This window comes from Gasterosteus aculeatus, chromosome 2 (assembly GCF_964276395.1).
Source record: "Gasterosteus aculeatus chromosome 2, fGasAcu3.hap1.1, whole genome shotgun sequence".
NCBI lineage: Eukaryota > Metazoa > Chordata > Actinopteri > Perciformes > Gasterosteidae > Gasterosteus > Gasterosteus aculeatus.
The window spans coordinates 3,277,362-3,299,509 of NC_135689.1; the positions used below are offsets into that span (position 1 = coordinate 3,277,362).

At 52.1% G+C, this 22,148-nt stretch overlaps 1 protein-coding gene across 5 annotated transcripts in view; it reads left to right on the forward strand.

Annotated features, from left to right (window-relative positions):
* Positions 1-22,148, forward strand: part of LOC120829429 (IQ motif and SEC7 domain-containing protein 1) — a 59,915-nt gene that overhangs the window by 13,601 nt on the left and 24,166 nt on the right. Inside the window, exon 1 of one of the 5 annotated variants that reach the window (XM_078083318.1) lies at positions 5,066-5,597. The exons of 2 other annotated variants lie outside the window; for them this stretch is intronic. In XM_078083318.1, the coding sequence (XP_077939444.1) occupies positions 5,479-5,597 (119 nt within the window). In that variant the 5' untranslated portion in view covers positions 5,066-5,478. Of the gene's footprint in view, positions 1-5,065; positions 5,598-10,878; positions 12,675-14,661; positions 14,852-22,148 lie in introns of those variants that run through there. 2 more of the 5 variants (XM_078083326.1, XM_078083323.1) reach the window with 2 other exon arrangements.

Sequence of the window (22,148 nt, forward strand, 5' to 3'; positions counted from 1 at the left end):
CCTTTTTTCCCGCCGAAAAACGAATCCTATTCATTCGCTGTGTCTTTTGACATTTTATGTAAACCAAAGATGCTTCCTTATTCCCTTTTTTCCTCCTCACTTCAAGCCTCTTTTGATTTCCAGATGTTCTCTCTTTTTCTTCCGCTCAATCCCAAAAACGTCTGCACCGTCCCGTCTGCTTGACGAATAGATGGTCGGGGCCTTTGAAGAGGTTAACGAAAGGCTGGCCGGTCGCCGCGTGAGTGTAAATCTTCCCGCGCGCGTTAACGTCCCGCTCTCAAAGCTGCTGCGATATTACCGAACGCTCGTGAAGCTGTCATCGGCGCACTGCTCGCCGTGTCGGCGGCCCGGGCTCTGGTTTGCCGTCAGACCGTTGGCTCGGATCTGAACCAGCGGCTCCGTCATACGTCTAAATAATTCAAACGCTTTGTAATATTCATTACGGTGAACGAGTCTCTCGGAGCAGAACCTGTGATTATCTCCAGGCCCTCTAATAATACCTCTGCAGAGCCTATTGATTGCCTCCGCGGGACCACAGCCCCCCCCAGCCGGTGGGTAATTTGCTGGTTGAAGGCGAGAAGGCGGCTCGCCAGGTGGTGATGGAGTCGCGCGCTGTGACACGTGCAGCAGAAAATGGCGAAAATCTCGCCACGTGGAGGTTCGCGACCTCCGCCCAGTAACGCAGCAATGACAAGTTTCTTCCTCCTAGAAAATTCTTTCTTTAATGGCTTTGACTTCACAGGAACCTTTCAATGATATTCGCGCCCCGTGAAACAGTCTTTGAAGTTCCCGGCGTCTGTAATTACAGGAAGCCGGATCGCCGGGCGGGGGCCCGTGATGCGGCCGTGTGGCTTCGGTCTCCATGTGCGTTATGCCGCTTGCTACACTTCGAAAAAATGTTTTTATTGCTTTAAATAGGAATCCACTAAAGAAAGCAGAAAAAATAGCAACTGTCAATTAGTTAGTAATGAGTCAATGATGGCTGATTGTCACGTGCGTTTTAGGCACCGCGCATATCTGAAATGATGCTGCAGGGAGACGTTGCGGATAATCCGATATTCAGTCCACAACTTTCCACCGCTGTAAAATATCTGTTTACAAATAATGACAAATTTTCATTCCTTTCATTTTCCCTTTCGTAACTAACACTCACACAATGTTTAAATTGAAATGACAGATCCTTAAAACTAAATTTCTCCACAAAAAAAGTCCCACTAAAGCGCCACGTTAAACCTCGTTTTCTTTTTGTTTCTTCAACGGAAAAACAAAAAGAACGTCTCTTAGAAAGTGACCAATCCAATGAAGACATCCCGAAATGAAGGATCAAAAAAATGTAACCAGCAGTATTTTATAATCTTCTCCAATGTCACAATTTGCTGTTCTTCTCCGTTTATTATTATGCGTAATCAAAGCCTGAACAGATCTGAGTTTGAGTGGTTCAAACCTCTTTGTTGAACAAGGCCCGAACGGCTTCGACGTCCCATCACGTGGTGTCGCTCAACGTGTCCTTGAGGTAATTCTCCCCTCAGTTCCATCTGTGCTTTTCTCACAGGCGAGAGGAGTGAATCCCAGCGAAAGCTTCCGATTACCGCGACTCAACATTAAGCCGTAATAACCGAGTCCCCCTCTACGCTATCACAGCTCCAAAGGCTGCAACCTCCTGTCTGAGAATCACACAGAAGCCGGCGCGCCCTCGGGGTAATTGGCCCTGACATTATCCCAGATACGGTCGTGACACTTGTGAAATATTAATTACCATGGTTTTGCAGCAGATAAATAAACGGTCGTGCGATCGGTGTGCCGGAAAAGGCGGGTTGATTACAAAACCAGGTGTTTTTGTTGTAAATCTGATTGGCGGGAGTCTCTGTTTTTCGTCACGGTTGAACGGTTGCGCTTTTCTTCTTTCAGCGTATTTCAGCGGCCCGTGGCGAGAGATCGGCGGTGCGATCCCCCCGGTCGGTCACGTGGCTTTTCCTTTCACCGGCTTCGTGCCGCGGCAGCACCGGATGCAAAGCGGCCTGATTTGCCGTTCCTCTGCGCGGTATCGCCGCATCGAGCCGGGCGCCGCGGGGAGGAAGGGCGGAGGGACAGCGAGTTGTGGCGCATTTTGTTTTTTTCCTGCCGAAAAAATGAGGCCGAAGAGCGGTCAGCGGAGGGGGGATGTTTTTCTGGAGCAAAAAGCTTTTTGTGATTCACACGAAACGGAAGTTAACAATGCTGAAACCACGGAAGGAAACTTTGTGTTTTTCGTTTTAAGAGGAGCTCGAAGTGCACGCGGTACATATTCGCATGAATTCCTGTGATTTAGGGCGTTGTAATCCCCCGTCTTACGTACAACAGGCCTGCGGTGTGGTCGCTGTTTCCTTCACGCGGCCTAACAATCTGTCTCCTGAGGGGAAATGTTTCCCAACACATCGGCGATGGCGTCGGCGGCCTCGGGCTGCTGCTGTTCACGCGGAGCAAAGCAACGCACTGCCATCTTGTGGTGTGCGACTCCCAAGGCCGAGGCCGGTCGTCTCTCTCTCTCTCTCTCTCTCTCTCTCTCTCTCTCTCTCTCGGATGCGTTTTGAAGTAGACTGAAGTCTCATGAGAGGAGACGGGACGCCTGCAGAGCAGCTCAGCTCGGCATGTGACAATGCTTCCCGCCGCAGACGCTACATATGAAACGCTGCACAGTGAACACGCACACACACAAGCGTCGCTCTGCAAAGGAGCGAACGGTTTTGAGGTTCCCAGCTGTTGTTTTCTGTCTCCCCGCTGTCCCTCTTAAGATAAACTCCGGCAAATCTGAGTCTCCGGCGCTGCTTTTTGTCCGTTCCTGCTCTGCTGTTCCTCCACCGAGCTGCCGGGCGGGTTTCCTCGCGAGCCCCTCCGGTTGGCTCCACTTGTCAAGTAGACGGACGCCCGGCAATTAGTTCAGAAACCCGTCAGCGCGCTTTCCCCGTGGCGCTAAAAGCCTCGTGCGCTGCGTATTCATGCGGGTTCTTTTTGTGGGAGTCCACAGCGTACAAAGTGCATGAGTTTTGTTTTGCTTGCAGGCCTGATGGATGTCTGCACAGCAGCTATAGCCGCCAACGTACACACACACACACGCACATGCACACATGCACACGCGTGCAGGCCAGCTGGATTACAAGTGGCCGTATGGTGACAGAAGAGCAAAGGTAGTTTGGCTCTAGAGGGCCGACGTATTTGCTCTTCTCAAAGGCCACACAGCAGCAGGGCTGGTGTGTGCAGGGCCCCGGGACGCCGTGCAGAGTAACGTGGACTTCAAGTGGTGTCTGTTTGTGCTTCTGTCTGCTGATAAAAATAGCGGATTTTTATCACAATGATCCATCCTTTACTTATGCAGAGGACTTTAGGACGGATCATAACAAAAACTCATGTTTTCAGGTGTTTCAACACAAGAAAACTAATATTAATATGTCCTTTCTGTCAATAGATCTCCCTAAATGTTACACACTGTTCCTTTAAGGTTGTTTGTGTATTTGAAAGGGCATCTTGCTACTCCTCTGGGTGTGCGTATGTGTGTGTGTGTGTGTGTGTGCCCAGACTACTTAACACTTTGGATTTTTGGAGACACGCTTGATGCACCTGACACCCCCCCCCCCCCACACACACACACACACACACACACACACAGCACATAAACTGGTCAGCTGTCAGCCTGCAGGTTATATTACTCAGCGCCCTTTGATTGGCCTGTGCTTGAGTTGTCTGTTCCTGAAGCACACACAAATCGAGCAGGTCGTCTTGTCTAAAGGCCTGTTGGTTAGCGGCCGCGATCTCCATCCAACCGTTGGAAAGGGTGAAATGTCATTTGGTGTTTTGCCCTCAGAAGAAATGCGTTTGGGTTTACGCACATGAACAGCTTCAGTATGAAAGGCGCTCTCCTTGTTTGTGAGAGACATTCTGTGCAAAGTGGAAATGACTGATGGACGTGGACCGTTTTCCTCTGGGCTGCACGTGTAACTGAAGAGTTGGACGATGTTGCATTCCAATCTGCGCTTGCACAAGTGTACACAAACGAGTGTGTACAACCAGGCGCACAAAGCGCTCGGTGTGAAGTGTGTGTGTGTGTGTGTGTGTGTGTGTGTGTGTGTGTGTGTGTGTGTGTGAGCTGGAGGGATCGGCGCTTGATAATTAGAGAGCGCGCACAAGCCACTGCACACGTCCATTAAGAAAAAGGCAAAGGGCTGACGGCGCTGGTCACCCCGGCGTTAACACTCGATCAGCCCTGTGTGTGTGTGTGTGTGTGTGTGTGTGTGTGTGTGTGAGAGCTTGTATCCATAGACACCCTCCTTTGGGATGGATGCTGTTGCCTGGTGAAGGTGTCAACAACACTACCATGTTGTTTCTTAACTGTCGGTGACGGTTTATGTTCATTTTTCTACATTCTGCCGTCGAAACCTCCCAGTTTTTCGGTTTTATCAATATTGCAGTATTTCTGCTTAATATTCCGCCCTTCCTTCCTTGTTTGGGAATCACTTGCAGTTGATGCAATGTCTGCGCAAGTCACGTGGGATCCTCTTTTACCAACTTCTGCCAACACAAAGTCCACAACTGCGCGAACAGCTTCTATCAAATGACTTGTTTTCCCCTTCTGATGATCTTCTGATTATCTGGCTTCCCTCATCTCCTCCCTGCGCGTCTTTCCTCTGAAGGCGTAATTAAGCAGAGCTGTGAGGCACAGCTTCACCTCGCCGGACAGGAGGGGCTCATCTGTTTTTGAAAGACGCCACAGAGAAAAGGGCATTGGTTTCAGAAGACGGAAGCTCGGAGACGGGAGGAGGGGGGAGGAAGGAGGGAGGGAGGGAGGGGGGAGGGGTGGAGCAAGTGTGTGAGAGGAAGAGATATTGGAAAAGAGAAGGAGAAACAAAATGGGAGGGAGCTGGGCAGGAGGCACGATAATGAGCCCTACCTCTGACACATCCTCCTGTTTCTATGGAGACCAAGCGGCCAATCGCGTGGCCCCGCCGAGGACCGTACTACTGCGAGCGGAGGAGAGGGTGGAGGGGGGGGTGCGCAGATGCCTCTCCGTCTTCCATGGGAGGCAGTGCGGTCTCCCGGTAGCTCTCCTCCTGCAGGTCGCGTCCTCTTGCCCCCCGTAACTGGGGAGTGGCGGCGACGGCGGCGGCGTCCTCGGGCACTGGAACCAGTGAGGAATTACCCATCATCCACCAGGCTTTAGGTCAGAGGCTTCACGTCCGTGCTTAACGGATCGCTCCTTTTTCTTGGGCCCCTCCCACCCACCACCTCCATCCATCACCAGCCCCCCTCCCTCCTCTCCCCAACAGCCGCCAGCCTCTTACATCACACACACACACACACAGACACACACACACACACACACACACACACACACACACTGCTCACTGGCTGCCTGCGTTTGTGACTGGGAGAGGGAGAGTGAAGGCGAGAGAGAGCCCGCGTGCGCCCGCCGTCCCAGTCCCGCCGTCCCACTGACCAGCACGCAGGATGGACAAGCCCAGCGTGTGGCGCGCCGTGGTGAGCAGCACGGACCCCCGGCGGACCCGAGACCCCGGGTCCCACTCCAGCCGACCGGGCTCCGCCATGGGTTACCAGCTCTACGACATGTGAGTAGCGTGTCAGCAGCACGTTAGGCGTGTTGCGTGTGTGTGTGTGGGACTGGGGCTGCTGGTCGGGTACTGGCGTCCGTGAAGTGGGGCGCTGCTGGTTGTGGAGACCAGGACCTGCTGAGTCACCTCTTGCATCCAGACCTTGCCCCTGTCCTCTGCCGCTTCCCGTCCCGGGCTCTCGAGTAAACAACATCCCCCCCCCCCTCCCGCGGAACGGGGCGTTTTTTTTTTTTTTTTGTGTGTGTGTTTGTGTGAATGACATTTTAACGATTCCGCCGCGATGAATTGGGACCCTGCGTAAAACCAGTGCGTGCGACATCCCAACACAGTCATGTGAGTGACGGTTTTCAGGAGCCGCGGGTGTCTGAGGGGAGTGACTCATTTGTGGGTGATGCTGTGACGGCTCCTACTGGGCACACGAGTTCCGCCGTATATCTGTGGGTGTGAGTGTGTCTCTTGTGCGTGCGTGTGTGTGTGTGTAAAATGCGACGGGGGTCTGATCTGTTGTTTTTTTTGGTCGGGACGGCGATGACTCCTGCAGTCTGTCTGGGAAGCTTACGTCTCCCTCAGTGCATCGTGTGTCAGATCTGCTGCGATGAAAAGGGGATAAAATGAGAGTGGCTTGTTTTTCTCTAAGTAGTTGTGTGCGTTCTTTTTCTGCACACAATCCATCCAGCACGAGTGTTTTGCTGAATAAGCGTTATGCTTCCTCCGCGGGGGGCACATTTAAGTTCGTTTAGTAATGCTCACATTTTCCCGCACATGCACTTAACAGCTGATGCATTACGTTGAGCTGAATTCCCCCGTAGTGTCGCGATCTAATGCCGGACGTCGGGATCCATCATCTAAATGCACTTGAGACCTTCACGGGTCTCCACCGAGTCCTTCACGCGGCACATGAATGGGTCCTGAAGGCCCTTCAGTGCCCCCCGGGGTTATTGTGCTGTTGGTCCAGACGTCTTGTTGGCTGACTTCTCTTCCCCCTCCAGCGTCGGTCCGAAGAGAGCTTTGGCCACAGAAGGTCACACGACATGGCTGAGAGGCAGCGCCCCCGATGACTTTTGTCGAACGTTGGCGGGACGGAGAAGATTGGTGCCCCGGGATCAGGAACAGTGATTCGCCGGTTCGACTGTCCGTCACGCGGACCTGAGGCTCGCGGCGCCGGGGTCCAGTACTCCGTTAATGAGCAGCTGAAGCGGGATGAGTCCGTTCTGTCGTAAATGTCATTTCGTCAGCGCCGGCAGGCCCCCGGTCCCCGCTGAATGCTAATGCTGGAGGCCCAAGAGGAGCAGAACCTGAGCTTGGCCACAGGCTTTCTGGGCCTTTTGAGGACACCACACTTCACTGCTCCGGCCTGAAGGGACGCAGAGGTGCAGTGGAAACACAACACAATGTGTGAAGTGTCTTTTTGTCGCGTTTAGCAGGCCCGGAACCAGATGTATACCAAGAAGCCCTTTTATAATAAGCAATCATAGCGGGTGTGTTAATGTGCTGCCACGTGATTGACGAGGAATTTGATGTCGAATGATGAACCGACGCAGAGCAATGCACACTCGTATCACATGGCAGGAATCAATAATACACATGAAACCACACTGGCACTGCATGATGTAAAGCCTTTGAGTTTGTGTCTGAAGGCTTGTGACGGGTTGTCACAGGCTGCTCAGCCTCGTTGTTTAACACGTCTCTGCATGAAAAAAAAAAAAAGAATATTCGCTTTCCGCTAATATGCCAGTTTTATCTTTTTTTTTTCCCGGGACGCGGGACGTAACCCTACGGCTCGTGGCGTCGCCATCCCGGACGTTTGAACCTCCGTGCGACGAGGTGGCCAATAAACATCACCGGGCTTTACCCTTCGGAGGGCATTGGTACCATAAAGCCCGTTTCCATTTATCGGCTGAGAGATTCTCAACGCCACGCCGCCGTTCCGAGTGACGCGCGCTGATTACAAAAAAGAAAAATGGTGAGTGCGTCACCAGAGCCGCGAGGCCCTGACGGCACATTCCTCCACTGTGGTCCGGAGCCTGTGCGAGCGCAGTGTGCCGGGTCTGCAGAGAGGGAGGGAGGGAGAGGGAGAGAGGGGGGGGGAGGCAGAGAGCACTGCACAAAGACGTCTTGTCAGCATCGCTCTGAATACGCCTCGCCCGGGAGACAACATCAGTACAGGACGCACGCCGCTACCGCACGAGACAACCGCCGCAAACACAACGCGTGGCCCGTCGCCAGCACATGGGTTTGGCGCGGGGCGCGCTGTTGGTTCACGTAGCATCGGTGGAGAGGGTGAGGGGGGGGGGGCGATTGTACAGAGCCGAAGTGAGTCACATGTCAAAACAGGCCTACTTGCCGTCTGCATAATAACCCCTTTGATTCTTCACCCGAGTGACGCCTCGCTGCCAAAAGACGTCCGCAGTCATTCTGCAAAGTGGACGTGATTGTAGCCGCCGAAGCGCCGTCAGTATGACTCGAGTCGCTGCACCGAGGCCCGTCCGGCTCATTTATTGATTTTTTTTTTCCTCCCGCCCGGTGCCTGCTCGTCTCTCTGGCGATTTGCAAACCGTCTGAGAGATCCGTCTGCCGAGGCGAGCGGCCTGCTGCGCCCACGCAACGGCAGCACCGACGTCTCTTCAAACCTCTGCAGCGGGACACTCGTGGGTCGGCACTGACTCTTCGGTTGTTGGGGTTTTCGCAGCTGGAGCTACGTCACTTGTGTGTAGGGATTATGAAACCAAGGGAGCTGCTTGGCTCGGGGGGGGGGGCGACGGCGACATCTCAGAGCTGTGGTTTCCTCAGGGGGGGGGTAGCTAGTGTCTGATGCATCCGTGCGGGCTCACAATAAGCCGCTGCCTTTTGCCGATAGCAACATCAGAAGCGACAGCTCAGGATGCATCTCCAGAACATTTTGTTCCTCTGGCAAATATAAAAAGCCTGCGTGTTTATCGACAATGTTAACTCCTAGCAAGCCCACCGAGGTATCGCGAGGACGCGTTGACTCTTATTTCCGTGTCTTTTGCTTCCATGACCCTTGAGCTTCTGCGCCTTCTGTATCCGTTTAGTTTACACGAGACGACTTTATACCAGACCGGTTAATCCCATCAGGGATTCAAAGCGTGAGTCGTATTCACGTGTCAACAAAAGCTCAGTCATAAGTCTGCACGCGTGATTATTGGAGAGGAGCCGCGTCTTCTCCTTCGCGACGTACCTTTGACGCAAGCGGCCGGCTTCTGTTTCCCGGGGCCTGAGGTGACGAAAGGGCCTGCGGGGCAGCTGGCAGAGCCTGAAGGCTGCGGGATCCACAGAGGACCGTCTTCCTCTGCTTTTGTTTTTCATCGTCTCCGTCTGTGCCTTTCCACTCTGATACCGAGCTAAACTGGAGGCGTGAGGTGTTTATAGATCTATTCTCTCCCCAAAGCGTCTTTGGCTCTCTGTCGTCCCTCCTTTGTCCTCCACAATCTCCTTCCTTTCTCGCCCTCCACCTGTATTCTGCGTGGATGCTTTTTCACACCAGGGGGGTAAACTTTTGCAAGATCGTCTCTCCAGAGAACCGGAAGTTCTAGTCAGATACAGAAACAACTGCGCGCCACGTATGCAAAGAGCCACGGTTAAAAAGCGTAAATCACCATCACAAATCATCCTGATGTTCGGTTATGAACTGCATTTTTCCACGCAGCGCACATCAAACCGCGTGCAATGGCCCAAAGACGTTGTTTGTGTCGTCAGTGATTCTCTCGCCGGCCACTGTCGTCTTATCGAATGCTTCTCTGGTGCGGTCGCGCCCAGAAACGGATCCGCTGCCACGATGCGTCGTGGTGACGAGCTCTGAGTGAATCAGCCCCGGCTGTCGCACTCCTCGCTCTCGTCTGATCACATGCCCTCATCTTCTCCCAGGAAGTTCTGACGGCACAGACAGCTGCTCGCATCGACCACCAGGGGGGGGACTTTTCTAACACATCCTTTCACCGTCCTTCACGCGGACATTACGTCCGTCTCTCCACTTTAAATCACAGTTCTCTTCATAGTTTTTTTGTTCAACTGGGATTCATGTTGAGTGTTATCTGCACGTGTCCCTCTTTGGTGCCGTTTGAGTGGATCGGAAGACGGACAAAGGTCGAGAATGGTCAGGTCCTTTGTGCAGGACAGTGCACCAATCTGTCATCTGGCTCGTCTGTTTAGTCACTCGGGGATTTTCTGCAGCAGGCCTTTTTTCTTTTGAAGTGCTTATTGACAGCGCATCTGCAGCTCAGAGCAGGTCCCGGTGAAATCCTCAGGGCAGCTTATCAGTGGTTGACTGTGTCAGTCGCGGGGCGGGCGGGGGGGTGGGTGGATGGGATGGGATGGGATGAGGGGGGGGATAATGGTCAGTGCCACGTTGGTGCACCACAGGACGATGCACCACCAGCAGCATTGTGAAGACAACAAAAGGCCATCAAATGAGGGCCCGTTGTGATCGATCTGTCCCTTTTAAAGACTTTTGATGCAACATTGTGGCTTCTTATTGATCCACCTACTGTGCTATACGGGCGCTATCCGGAAAGGGAGGGGGAAATCTGTCATATTTCCAAATGTGGCCCATTAAATAAATTACCTGGAGTCTGACCCCTGCAGAAATGCGCTGACATTGTTTTTTGTGGTTTTAAATCGCCATCGCGGCGGCGGAAGTGAAGGTGTTTGAGCCCTGGTGGCCTCAGAACGAAGATCAGTCGAGCCTCCTTGATGCGTGTCCCCCCCCAACTGTTCTTTTGTGTTCCCCATCTATTTTAAAAAGGTATCAATTTGTATATGCAGAACATGTGCGGCTTGTCCTGGATAAACTGACCCTGTGGAAACACTGAAAGCAAAATGAATGCACATTTTTATTACGAAGTCTGGTATTTACCAGAAATCTACTTAGGAATCCATAGTTAACTCGGACCAATCGGCCCTCACACGCGTGGCCGTGCCTGATGCACGACGCGTCGAGCGAATGCCAGCCCGCGTGCTCGAGCGGAAGCCACCTGTGCTTCGTGCCGCCTCGTGCTGCATCCGTCGCTCTTCTTTGCCTTTGGCAGACTCCAGAATGTTCTGCTCGCTGTGACAGTTGGTTTTCCAGCCACACTCGCCGCTGAGAGAAAGCAGACTTTTCTCCATCTGGTATGGACCTCATGGGGGGGGTGGGGGGGGACTGGAATTACTGAGCGAAACGCGTTTAAGTCGCTCACCTTGGAGCCGCATTGTCAATTGCGGCCGATGGGTTTGATCTGCGGGCTGAACATTGTCTGATAATCTGCTCTAAATGTGTCTCAGGAAGACGCTCGTGCTCGTTATGCAGACAGAGTTTGAAGCGTCGGCTCGCTGAGTGCTTTCCTTCACTGATGGATATTGAGATGAGGGGCCCGCGAAGATAAAAGAAAACTCCCGTCAGTGTGTGATCGTTTTTCTGTGAGCAAATCCGGAGGCCTGAGTGGTGACAAAAGGCTGGATGTTTGCGTAGATGAATGAATTCCTCCGTGTCCCCGGTGTTCACACGCGGACTCCCAGCCTGGCCTTTGTGCTGCTGCGCTCCTTCTATATCTTGGCTTGAAAAAACCCCCCCAGAAAAACCAGAAGGAAGCTGGGATTGCGACGGGAGTCCCGCAGAGACCGCTTGTCAGACGGAACGGATCCAACCGCACCAGTCAGAGTGTGTGCGAGGGAGTACACCAACTTCACTACTTGTGTTTGCGTGAGCGACTTGTCTGTGATTATGCGCGGGATTTTCTGTGTGTTTGGACTCTTTGACAGTGGTTGAATATTGATGAGAGGCCCCCCCCCTTCCACACCCCCGTTTCTCATGGGGCTGCTGGGACCGGGTGGGACCGGGTGGCACCGCGGAGAAAGAGCAGCGCTGTGCTCGTGTAAAAAAAAAAAAAAACCCTTTTGTTTGCAGGGAAAGAGTCCAACGATCCATGCGTCGAACCGCCACCGCTCCATAAGCACCGCAGCGCGTTTTCACACCCTTCTCCCCAACACGCCGACCAGCTTCTCCCTGTACACTAATTCACCAACCGTAACTGAGCTTTTGCTCAAGCAATGTATGTGCATTTGCTTTATCTGCAGTCCTTCTGTGACCTTGACGTGTCCAGTAAAATCCACCCTTTTTTTTTTTTTTTAAACTAAAACATGAGAGCCCTTGAAACCCATATTTATTTAAAGAAATCCTGTGGATAAACTCATGCGGTCACACAACGTTGCAGCAGCAACCCCTCCCCGCCGACGAGCCGGTCCAATCGCGGGCCGCTCCGCGAGGCTTCCATTTGAAGCTTCGGTAGTACGCTAGTGTTGCCCAGCAACCGGAATCGGCACATTTCTGGGAGGTCCTGTGTGGATGGCAGCGGCTGTAAGCGAGGGAGACGGAGAGAGAGAGAGAGACGAGAGGCAGAGGATCCGGAGGAGGGGACGGAGACGGGAGGAGGTCCAGGGTTCGACTTGGAGCGAGGGGAGGAAAAAAAACGAGCAGAGATGTCGTCGCGAGGCTGAAGACGCAGCGAGAGGAGGGGGGGAATCGGGGGAAAGTTAAGGGAGGCCATCGGCTGAGGGTTCCGCCGTTCTCACCTGTGCTCCCACGCGTTCCGCTACCTGTGCCCAGCGGAGAGGCGCGGAGCTCCGGCCGTGACGTCTCGGAGGAGCCTGATCTGACGCGCTGACGTCTTCCGGGGACTGGCACAGAGGACAGACTGACTGGCTGACCTACATCGGAGCTAAAAGAGAGGCGAGGCAGCCAAAATAGAGCTCAAATTAGGGAGTCGGGTGCTGAGCTTGGTTACCGCGTCCTGGCCTGGCGTCCTGCTCTCGGTGATGGCCGAGACATTTCCAGCAGCGATGCGGTCGCTCCGGGCGGGTTGAAACCAAATCAGGCCCGGAGCTCCCGAGGAGGAGGCATCGCGACGTCCAACGCCGGAGGAGGACTCGGCCTGCGCCATGGTGCTCCTCGACGCCGACGCGTCCGGCGCCCTTCTGCCCCGTTGATCGTCTCGAGCCGAGGATGTGGAAGTTTAAAGCCTTCTGCCTGGATTACTGGCACGTGCTGTGCTTGCACCCGCACAACAACTTTTACAAGAGGTAGGTTTCAGCAGAGGCTGACGTCACGCTGTTTGGCGCGTACGCTGATCGCTCGGGTTAAGTCACCCGGTGCTCAGAAGGCTCTTGTTTGTGTCTCTGGCTCTGACTGAATCCATTCGTCTCCGGATGGGACCTCGCTCACCTCTCACTGCGTTATCTGGGCCCGATTACCCGTCCGGCTGTTGAAAAGATGTTGACGATTTCATACATCTGTAATGTGTTTTGGGATTTATTCTTTTCTTTCCGCCCAACGTGCCAATGTGTGCGATCAGATCGGAGCTGATGTCCTTTGGTGACACTTTCACGCAGCGGCGAATCAGAGGATGAAAGACATGCGGCGGCTTGAACATCACAGCCGCCTTTTCTTTGAATTCATTTTTACCGTTGAGGTATCTTTCCAGGTTTGCCGTGTTGAAAAGTGCACGCTCCTCTCTCACACTCTGCGAATTACTCACCCCATCCCCCTGCCATTAAAAAACCCCCAAAAAAACCCAGACACAGATATCTGATGGTCCACGCGTCCACTTTAAACTGTTCTGCACGAAACCACCGCGAGCTGTTGAGGATGTAAACAAAAAGACGGACGCTTCTTCTTTAACACTGCGATGGTCCTCACGTTCAGCTGGAACCAGCTTCTGGTGTCTGCAACATGTTTATTTCAAGCGGCGGTTTGAGCTGCAGAGGAATGTAGTTACCTCACTCTGCAGTGCAACAGACGAGACAATATTTCAGTCAGTTTTCCTCCTGCTGCACGGATGAGATGCAACCTAATCTTTGCAGAGGTTTTCCTTCGCGCCTCGCAGATGTTTCATGTCGGAATCCCAAGCGAGCGCCGCGGCGTGAAGACGCTGTGATCCAGTACCTGTGAAATTCAGGCGCGCGCACACACACACACACACACACACACACGTGTGCAAATGATTCCACACATATAAGACACACGGTTTTGTGCAAAGCATTAGAAAACTGAAGGTGAGGAATCGCAGAGTGTCCGTGGTTCATTAATAATGCATCACCGATTCGTCTGTTCTTTGAACGTGGGCTTCAGGGGACCCCCCCCCCCCCCCTTTCCCCCCCAGCTGTTGGTGCAATACCACGAGCCTGAGATACAATTATCATCTTATTGATTTTTGCAATGTCGCACAAGCGACTTCAAAAGGTCTACTTAGTTTAAAGCCATCAACACAATCCCTTGGTAACGGTTGCTAACGGCCGACATGTGACTTCTGGAATGATTTAGCACGACTTGGGTTCCTTCTTTTTCCGCACGCTGCGAACAACTCATAAAGTCTCTAATCCTGGAACATCCCCGGGGCCCCGGGGGGAGAGGGGGGGGGGGCGTGACTGCTTACAGTGTGACATGGTCCCACTGTGTCCCGGGACGGGGAGAGCGCCTCGTTAAAGCCAGGCCGGCGCAGTAACTGGAAAAAACGGCCTCTCCCAGCTGCTGAACTGGGGCTCACCCTCCCTCCCGCGTGGCCTCCCCCTCCACTGAGCGCGCTGTGATCCTTGGACGCGTGCCCAAGTCTTACCACACTCACAAGGCCCGAGAGCTCGCTCTCGTGCTCCTTCCATCCCTCCATCTGCATCCATCCATCCACCCCGCTCGCTCCCTTACAGTCACGCAAACACGCGGCCTGCAGGCCCGGCCCAGCACCACCGGGGGAGCAGATGACCGAGAGATCGCATTGGACGGCAGTGAAGGGAACAAAAAAAAAAAATAGGGGGGAAGGGGAGTCCGCGGAGAGGTGGTTCGTTGTGGGTGGAGAGCCTTTGTTAAGAAGAGGGATGATTGTCTTCTGAAACGCGTCCTCGGCCGCTACCTTACTTGGTCATCAGGCCGCTCGCCCGGAGCAGCGACTCGGAGCCAAACTTCCAACCGGAGGCAGTAAAAGGCAAAGCAACTTCAGCAGCAAAGAAATGAACTCCAGTGCGGGTTTTTTCCGTGGAAAGCGGAGGATGTGGGGTATAATTTGCGGTAGAGAAGGGAGCGAGCACACGCTGTACTTTTGCCGGCACTTTTAAAGGGGGGGGAGTTTTTTTTTTTTGTTTCGTTTTGTTTTTGTTTTGTTTTTAAACGTCCCCCCGGTGCTTGCGGGCATGTCTGAGGCCTCCGGTGATGTCACGGCCATGTGGAATGCCATGTGGAAGTACTGCGTCACCAGCCGAACTATAAGGTAGGAGGCCGTCTGGCTCGAGACCGACCGCGGGCTGGGGGTCCCCCCCCCCCCGCGCGGTCGCAAGCGGCGGTTGCCGGTCCGACCGACCGCAGCAGCCTCTGCAGATATTTCTGATCAGGTAATATTCCTGTCTGTACGCGGTTTCCTGCCCAGAACCCCGGGGGGGAAATATTAGAACTGGCACACGGCGGAGACGGGCGGGCGTTGACAGGAAAGACATTTTCAAGGACGTGTCTTCGATAAAGAAGATTTATGAATAATCCGGCCATTCTTTCCTCATCTTAATCCTTTATAACGTCTTAACTTTGTCTCGGTGCAGCAGGAAATGTCCTCACGCGGCCAGGATTTAAATCCGTCTCTAATAGAAACCAGAGCAAAGATTCCCATCATTCTTTTTCACAGAGAGACGGTTTCTGCCGTTTATTTCTATCATCCACTGGGATGGAATCATGTGAATGGCTGATTTTGTATCCTCTATTGTACATTTGTGCATCATTCCACCTTTTGGTTTTAAACCCGGAAGTATTCATCTGTATTTTCGCACCTCTGTGTTCGACCTCTTCAAACATATGATATAATGTCTTTCATATAATGTCTCATCTTTATTATAACCTAAACTCCTTTGTTGTTGTTCTCAACATTCAGTTTGCACAAACCTCTGAACATTAAAAAAGAGCGATGTTTATGGGATCTTAATACGTTTGCCGTATTAATATATTAATGATAATAATAAAATAAATATTAGCATTGTTGTCGTCATTTGGTTAGTTTTCTAGTATTGTTTTAGTTAACGTTACCAACAATTCTGCTTTACAAAAGTTTATTACTTACTCTATTTTTTAATAATTTCATAATTTAATAATGATTAATTATTACTATTATTTACATTTAGCTGTTTGATAGAAAGAAACATCTGACCGTATGAGGAAAACTATCATTTTATTGTACTTTTATTTGATAACATTAATACCATCACTACAAATAGTTTTTATTGTGATCATAGTTTGGGGTTTACCTCATAATAGTTGAAATTAAAAAATTGTTAAAAACCCCTTTTGATAACTAGTGGGCGAGTTCTCTGCCCTGATTGGGCTATTTTTTCTCAGGCACAGAAACAAGCTTCTCCTCACTCCTCCTTTGATCAGGTCGACATCCTCAGTCAGTTAATGCAAACCTGCTAAACGTCCTGGAGGAGAAACAAAGGCGACCAGCGGGGCCAATCGTGACTGAGGAGTCCAGTAGCAGCGACACCGTAGACGCCCGGGTACATCCGATCCTCTGCTTCTGTGTCAGGCAGTAAGCGACCGCATCACTTATTCAACCTGTGCGGCTCTGGAGCTTTCCGCTCGTTCCTTCTCGTCCCGTAGTGGATCTCCGTGGAACGAAGACCTGAGGAGTCTCGTCTGAATGAACAGAGAAGTTAAACGCCGTCCGACGGAAGCGCGTTTCTTCGTTGTAGGTAAACGGCTCCAACGTGATGCTGCTTGTAGCCGATACCTGATCCCTCTGGGATGCAGGCTGTGTGACAAGTGAGGCTCTTGTTTTTTTTGTTTTTTTGCTGGGGTGTGGAGGCTTCCTGTAATGGAAAAGTAGCGACCGGCCAAAGCGAGCTTGCAGTTCCACTGTGGTGAGTGAAAAAAGGAAAAAAAAAAAGAATCCTCTCCGGGCTGGAAAAGCTGAGACGTGTCTCGGATGGAGGCCGTACTCTGGTCAGAGATGTCAGCAGGATGGAAGCCTTCACAGCAGAGTAGACCCTCGGTAGTGTTTTTCCTCTTTGGAATTATCGTATTCGTCTCCAGATTCTGACCACAGGCTGGAGTCCAAAAGTAGGTGTTCATAGCGGATTCAGCATTTTCCACTGGCATGTTAGTGACTTTACTTGCTTGTCTGAAATGCAGATCCGCTGGATAACAGCAACATCCTCAGGCTCTCGCCATGTCTGCTGTTCTATCAGTGCCCATGACCAGGAAAAGGCCTCGCTATGTGTTTGTGCTTTGTTTTACAGTATCGGGAATTTGCTTGACATCTAAAGCACTTTATATGCAAAGGCCATTTTTTCCTCATCTATGCTTGAGTTGCATTCAATGTCCCCACTGCTGAATAATTCACACGTATGTTTCCCCCGGAGGGCCATCGGCGTTGTATGGGCAGATCACGTCTTTATGTTACGGTTATATTGCTTTCCAGTTTTCTGTTATCACGGGAGAAATGAATGTTTGCGGCCACGATAACAAACTAACTCACTGTCCGTTCACCTCCCAGTGCTGCAGGGTTGCAACGTGGTGAACGAGTATATGACGAGACCATTGCCTCTGCTGCAGTCTCCACTCTGCTCGTGCTAAGCTAAGCTGTACACCTTTTTTGGAATGCTAATCATCTGTGGAAGCCGGTTTGTTTAATGCTGAAGAAGGCCGACCTCTAGAGGGAGCGCTCTTTGTCTTGGGGGGGTGTTTGAGGCGTCTGATGAGGAAAATGCATGCAGTGCAGCACCGATAAAGATGCATGCCTGGGGAGGAGCCGTTGTAGATATGTGAGGCGTTCCTTTTTGGGGGGGGGGGGGGGCCAAAACATGTGTTGGCGTCCTCTGCTCTTAGTGGCTGTGTGACTGGCTGTGATTGTGAAAGAGGGAAACACAGCCGCTGACTCTTTCTGCTCTACTTTTTGATGACATATTCCTTTGCATCTCTTTGCAACGAGCCTGGAGAATAATGAGGGTGTGTGCTGCATTAACTTATGTAATGGAAAGCGCGAGGAGGGGTGGGAGGGAGGGGGTCGTGAAGGAGGAGGGGATAGAGAGGAGAGTGATGAGCTCATGCTGCTGCACTGCAGCTCCTCTGTACAAATGCTGCACCTCGTGTTTGTTGTGCCATGTGCACACAATCGCACATGCACGGATAATGACGCGTTTACAATCAAGTCTCGGTCCGCGTTGACGCTGCGTGCACGCGGAGAGACGGACTCATCATCGCAAATTTTCCGAGCCCGGCTCTGCGGCGTGTTCTGCTGCAGAATCCCGAATGCCGGCATGCGTGAACTTTGCGTTTTCATCGCTGATCGGCCTCATCGTGTTGCTGTGAATGGGGAAATCAGCGTGTAAACGAGCCGAGCATCCTAAAGCTACTAAACCGCCTGCCGGTGACCAAGTGCACCCTCAGTATTCTGAGTGTGTCCCGATTCATGTCAGAAATGAGCGATGTGGGGTAGGCTCAGGGGGGGGGGGGGGGGCGGCGGGTAGGCGGTGATGGCACGACAGCACGTTTACTCTACAACACCAAGCGGTCTCTTGGGGGGCGTTTACGCTCTGTCTCAGCCTGCAATGAATAGGTGTATAAGTGGATGAAATATCGCTGTTGGCAGAGGACTAAACATTAGAACATAATCATCCGAGATGCCCACTGCTGCTGCTGCGATATGGATAATTTGTGGCTCGTGGATACACTGGCAGAGAGGGGGCGCGTCCGTCTGCGGCGCTTTTACTTCAAGCTCATTAAAAGCTGAATTTCACGTTTTTCTCATTTGCTAAATATTTGATCTCTAACTTTGCGTAGACCCACGACTGTGATCAGCACATGCACATGTCGCTGCGTGAAGCGGTCGGGGGGGGGGAGGCTGGGCCTGTGTCGGGTAAACAGTCATTAAAGTTAAATGTTTCTCCTGATTGGACTAATTGCTGTGTGTTGATGCAAGCGTATGTTGGGTTTTTTTCAGCACACACACACTGCAGACATCTATAGCTCTTCGAACCTGACGGACAGTACAGGTCCACCTTCGCTGTTGCCTTGACAACTGGCCTTAGTGATCTGTGCACGTGCATGCAATTGTGATGGCTCCCGCCTTCAATCTAAAGGGGGCACGCGTCCACACTCGAGGCGTAGTGTGTAGATTTGAAGGCGGGATCCGTCACTCAGGTTCCAAGTCACATGACTGTTCTTCTCGGTGACGTCGTAGCGCCGAGGTTCATTCACAACAAACAGATATTGTCTGCCTGTATTGATTCGTATTGAATTATTGTTAACCATCTCTATCGTTACTAGTAGCAGAATTGCATGCGTGCGCATGTTGTACTTCCTGTATAATGTCCAGGCTTACAGTTACAACAAATAATAGTAAGAGATAAATACTGAACATAGCCTGCATCCTGCAGAATAATCTCTCTCTCTCTTTTTATCCGTCATACGTCGTCTCGGTGCGGCGATGACTGTACACCAGCCCCATCTGTTGGTAGAGAGGCCCGAGAGCAGCCTCCCTCTCAGCGTGTTGATGCTCCGCGGCTTTGAATGCCCTTTTTTTCCTTTTTTTAGCGTCAAATGAGTAAATTGATTATGGCGTTCTGCTGGAGAGGAAGTCAAGGGCACAGAGCGAAGTCATTAAACAAAGTGAGATATTTCAAGTCACAGAAAATGTGCGGTTTTAAACTCCCCCGTGAGCCGCTGGCGAGAGGAGAGAAGACAATTTAAAGCTATTGCCTTGCCTGCTGTCCCGCTGAGACAGCTGCAGCCGGCCGGGTCCGCTGGCTTTTCTCCCAGATAGAAGCTTTTTAGGTTTACTGAACGGTTCTGATGCAATCATCATTTTTCCGGAGGGGAAAAAGTATTACCTTTTTTAAGTAGAATGACTCACAAATTTGCTCATTCTGTCAGGAATTATTCTTGCAAAATGACGTAGTGCAGGGAGAAGAAATCCGGCCCATAGTTTGATTTTTATTTAAAGTGACTATTCACATAGAAAATAACTTTGGAGTTATGGTTGAAAGAAAAGCGTTCCTATAAAAAATGGTTCAGTAACCCGGTCGTGAGTCCCATTTTATTGGACGGGAAGGACTACATTTTGAAGTCTGGCTGAGTTCGGTCCGGTTTCTGATTCTGGGGTGAACTGTCCCTCTGAATCACACAGCGTGAGCTCGTCCCGTGGCACTGACGCGCTTTCATCAGCCGAGGCCAACTGGACCCAACTGGCTTGAGCAGGACACGGGGAGGGGGGGCAGAGTAAACATCGACGCGTTCCCGTCGTTTAACTCGAACCTTTCTAAGTGCCACACAACGCGAGTCCTATTCCCACTTCCCCTCGGATGCAGCGACGCCGCCGACCTGTTATCTAACCACGTTTCGGGTTGCGCTCGGGCTGTCGGAGGATATGTTCTGGATGAGGACTCAGATTGCCCCCTCGGCCACACCGCATGTCCCGAAGAGGGAGGATAGAAAGGGGGAGGGGGGGGGGGAGAACAACAACCGGTGACCTTGCAGGGCTGCAACACGCAGGCTCCGTGTCCTCACTGAACCGACACAGCAGCTGGAATAATGGTCACAGAGACACATGATTAGAGGTGGGGGCGAGGGGGGGAGCTGACAGACTATAAAGCAGAAAAGAAGCGATCCAAGGAAAGCGTGCGGCTGTGAGGGGCCCCAGCAGAGCGGCGGGCGGGGGGGGGGGGCGCTCCGTGTGTGCAGAGCCTCTTCTTTCCATTGACGTTTAGGGGAATGTGCTGATCAGAGCGGAGTAAATCCGTCAGGTGGAGGTTTCTCCGCTCCGCCGTGCCTGAGACCTCGGGACCAGATTAAAGGCAGCCACGGTCTGCTTGCCTCTCAGGGGGGGGGCAAAGGTCGGGCTTGTTTGGTAGCGCGCAGTCCAGCCCGGACGCGGAGGCGTGGAGGTAGGTGTGCACAGATGTGTGTGTGTGTGTGTGTGTGTCCAGGTTGCTTCTGAGGAGACAGCAGCTGTTCAGGTTGTCAGACAGCGCAGGTGTGTGTGTGTGTGCGTGTGTGCATGAATCGACTGAACTGAAATGATGTAATTAACCTCTTTTAGAATATCCAACATTATTTGTTTTGCAGCTTCAAGTGCGAGCGTTCTTAAATTGAACTGTTCATTTTTTATTTTTTTATAAAAAGATGATCAACTGATCTCTGTGCGTGACGGGTGAACAGAACCGAAGCAGCTCTGTAGTGTGAAGTCACGCCGATGCACGGTGCTGAGGGGGGAGGGGGGAGGTTTTTATTTGTGCCTCTCATTAAGAGACCCCTCCCCCGACCCGACCCCCCCCCCCTCAGAATGAGCGGCCGTCATTAATGCCCATTAGATGCACAGAGCGTGAGGCGCTGATGAGAGAATCCAGAGCGGCACTGTACTCCGTGCATGCTCGCTGCCTTCTCCCCCCCCCCCTCCTCTGCGGCTCACCCCTACCTCTCTGTCCTCCCCCGTCCCCTCCGTCTCTGCCCTGTGTTTGCACTGCGTCACGCGCGTTGTTATCTCGTTGTCCCGGTGCAGGACGTTGCCGGGTTACGTTTTTGTGGTTCGGCGAATAAAAAAAGGCCGAATTGCACCTCTGGGATCATTAGTCCCGGCGCTGCAGCTACGGACCTCAACTGCTTCTTGTTACGCCGAATTCCTCCGTGTTTCATCATTAAACGCAAAGGATCCCAACAGCATCCAACAGGAGGCCCAGCGGACAACGGAGTAAAGCCGTGAACGGATTACATGGGGACGAGGATCTCGTCCTGTTATCTGAAGGGGAGGGGGGGGGCAGGATGTCACCGGGTTGCTGACTCATCGTGCCCCCCTCCACCCCTCAGCCGTCCCTGTATTGTGCTGCACAGCGTACTGGTTGAAGGTTCGAGTGAGGCAATTGACCTCATGCACAGGGAAGTCGGGTCGGGGTAATATCTGGAAGGCTGTTGTAGGCGGACTGGACCCGTCTCTGGATCCACTGGTGTGCGAAGGGTCAGCGTTTCATCAGATCAAGCATCGAAGATGCAGGGCCCGTTTTTTTAAAGGGTAACCAGTGCAAATTGGTAACTAAATAGTGTATTCTGCAGGCGACAAAAGTCGTTAACTTAAAGCGGCCACGATTGATATTCTTAGATTAACAGTGGCTCAGAAAGCGGGCTGGAGGGGGGAGGGGGGGGGGGGGGGGGCTGACATATAATTATCAGGATGCTGCAGTTCTCCGAAACGCTACAGAGCGCTTCAGCATCTCTCAGCTGGTGGTTTTATGGCCTCCTCTCATCAGCACCGTTTCCAGCCGTGGGGGTGAAAAATCAAACCTCCCTCGCCAACTTCTGCGACGAGCCGCAGACAAAGTGACCGACCGGCCGGTAGAACATAGAACATGCGACGGGTTCCTCTGGTTTTTACTGGAGAGTCAAATCCAGGGTAAATATTGAACATTTATCAAATATCCAAGCGATAATGTAGCTTGGGATAATACGTCACGGTTGTGTAAATGGCCTCGAGAAAAACCAAAGACCTTAAATGGACCCACATGGCTCCATATTCTTGCCATTAATAACGATCCAAT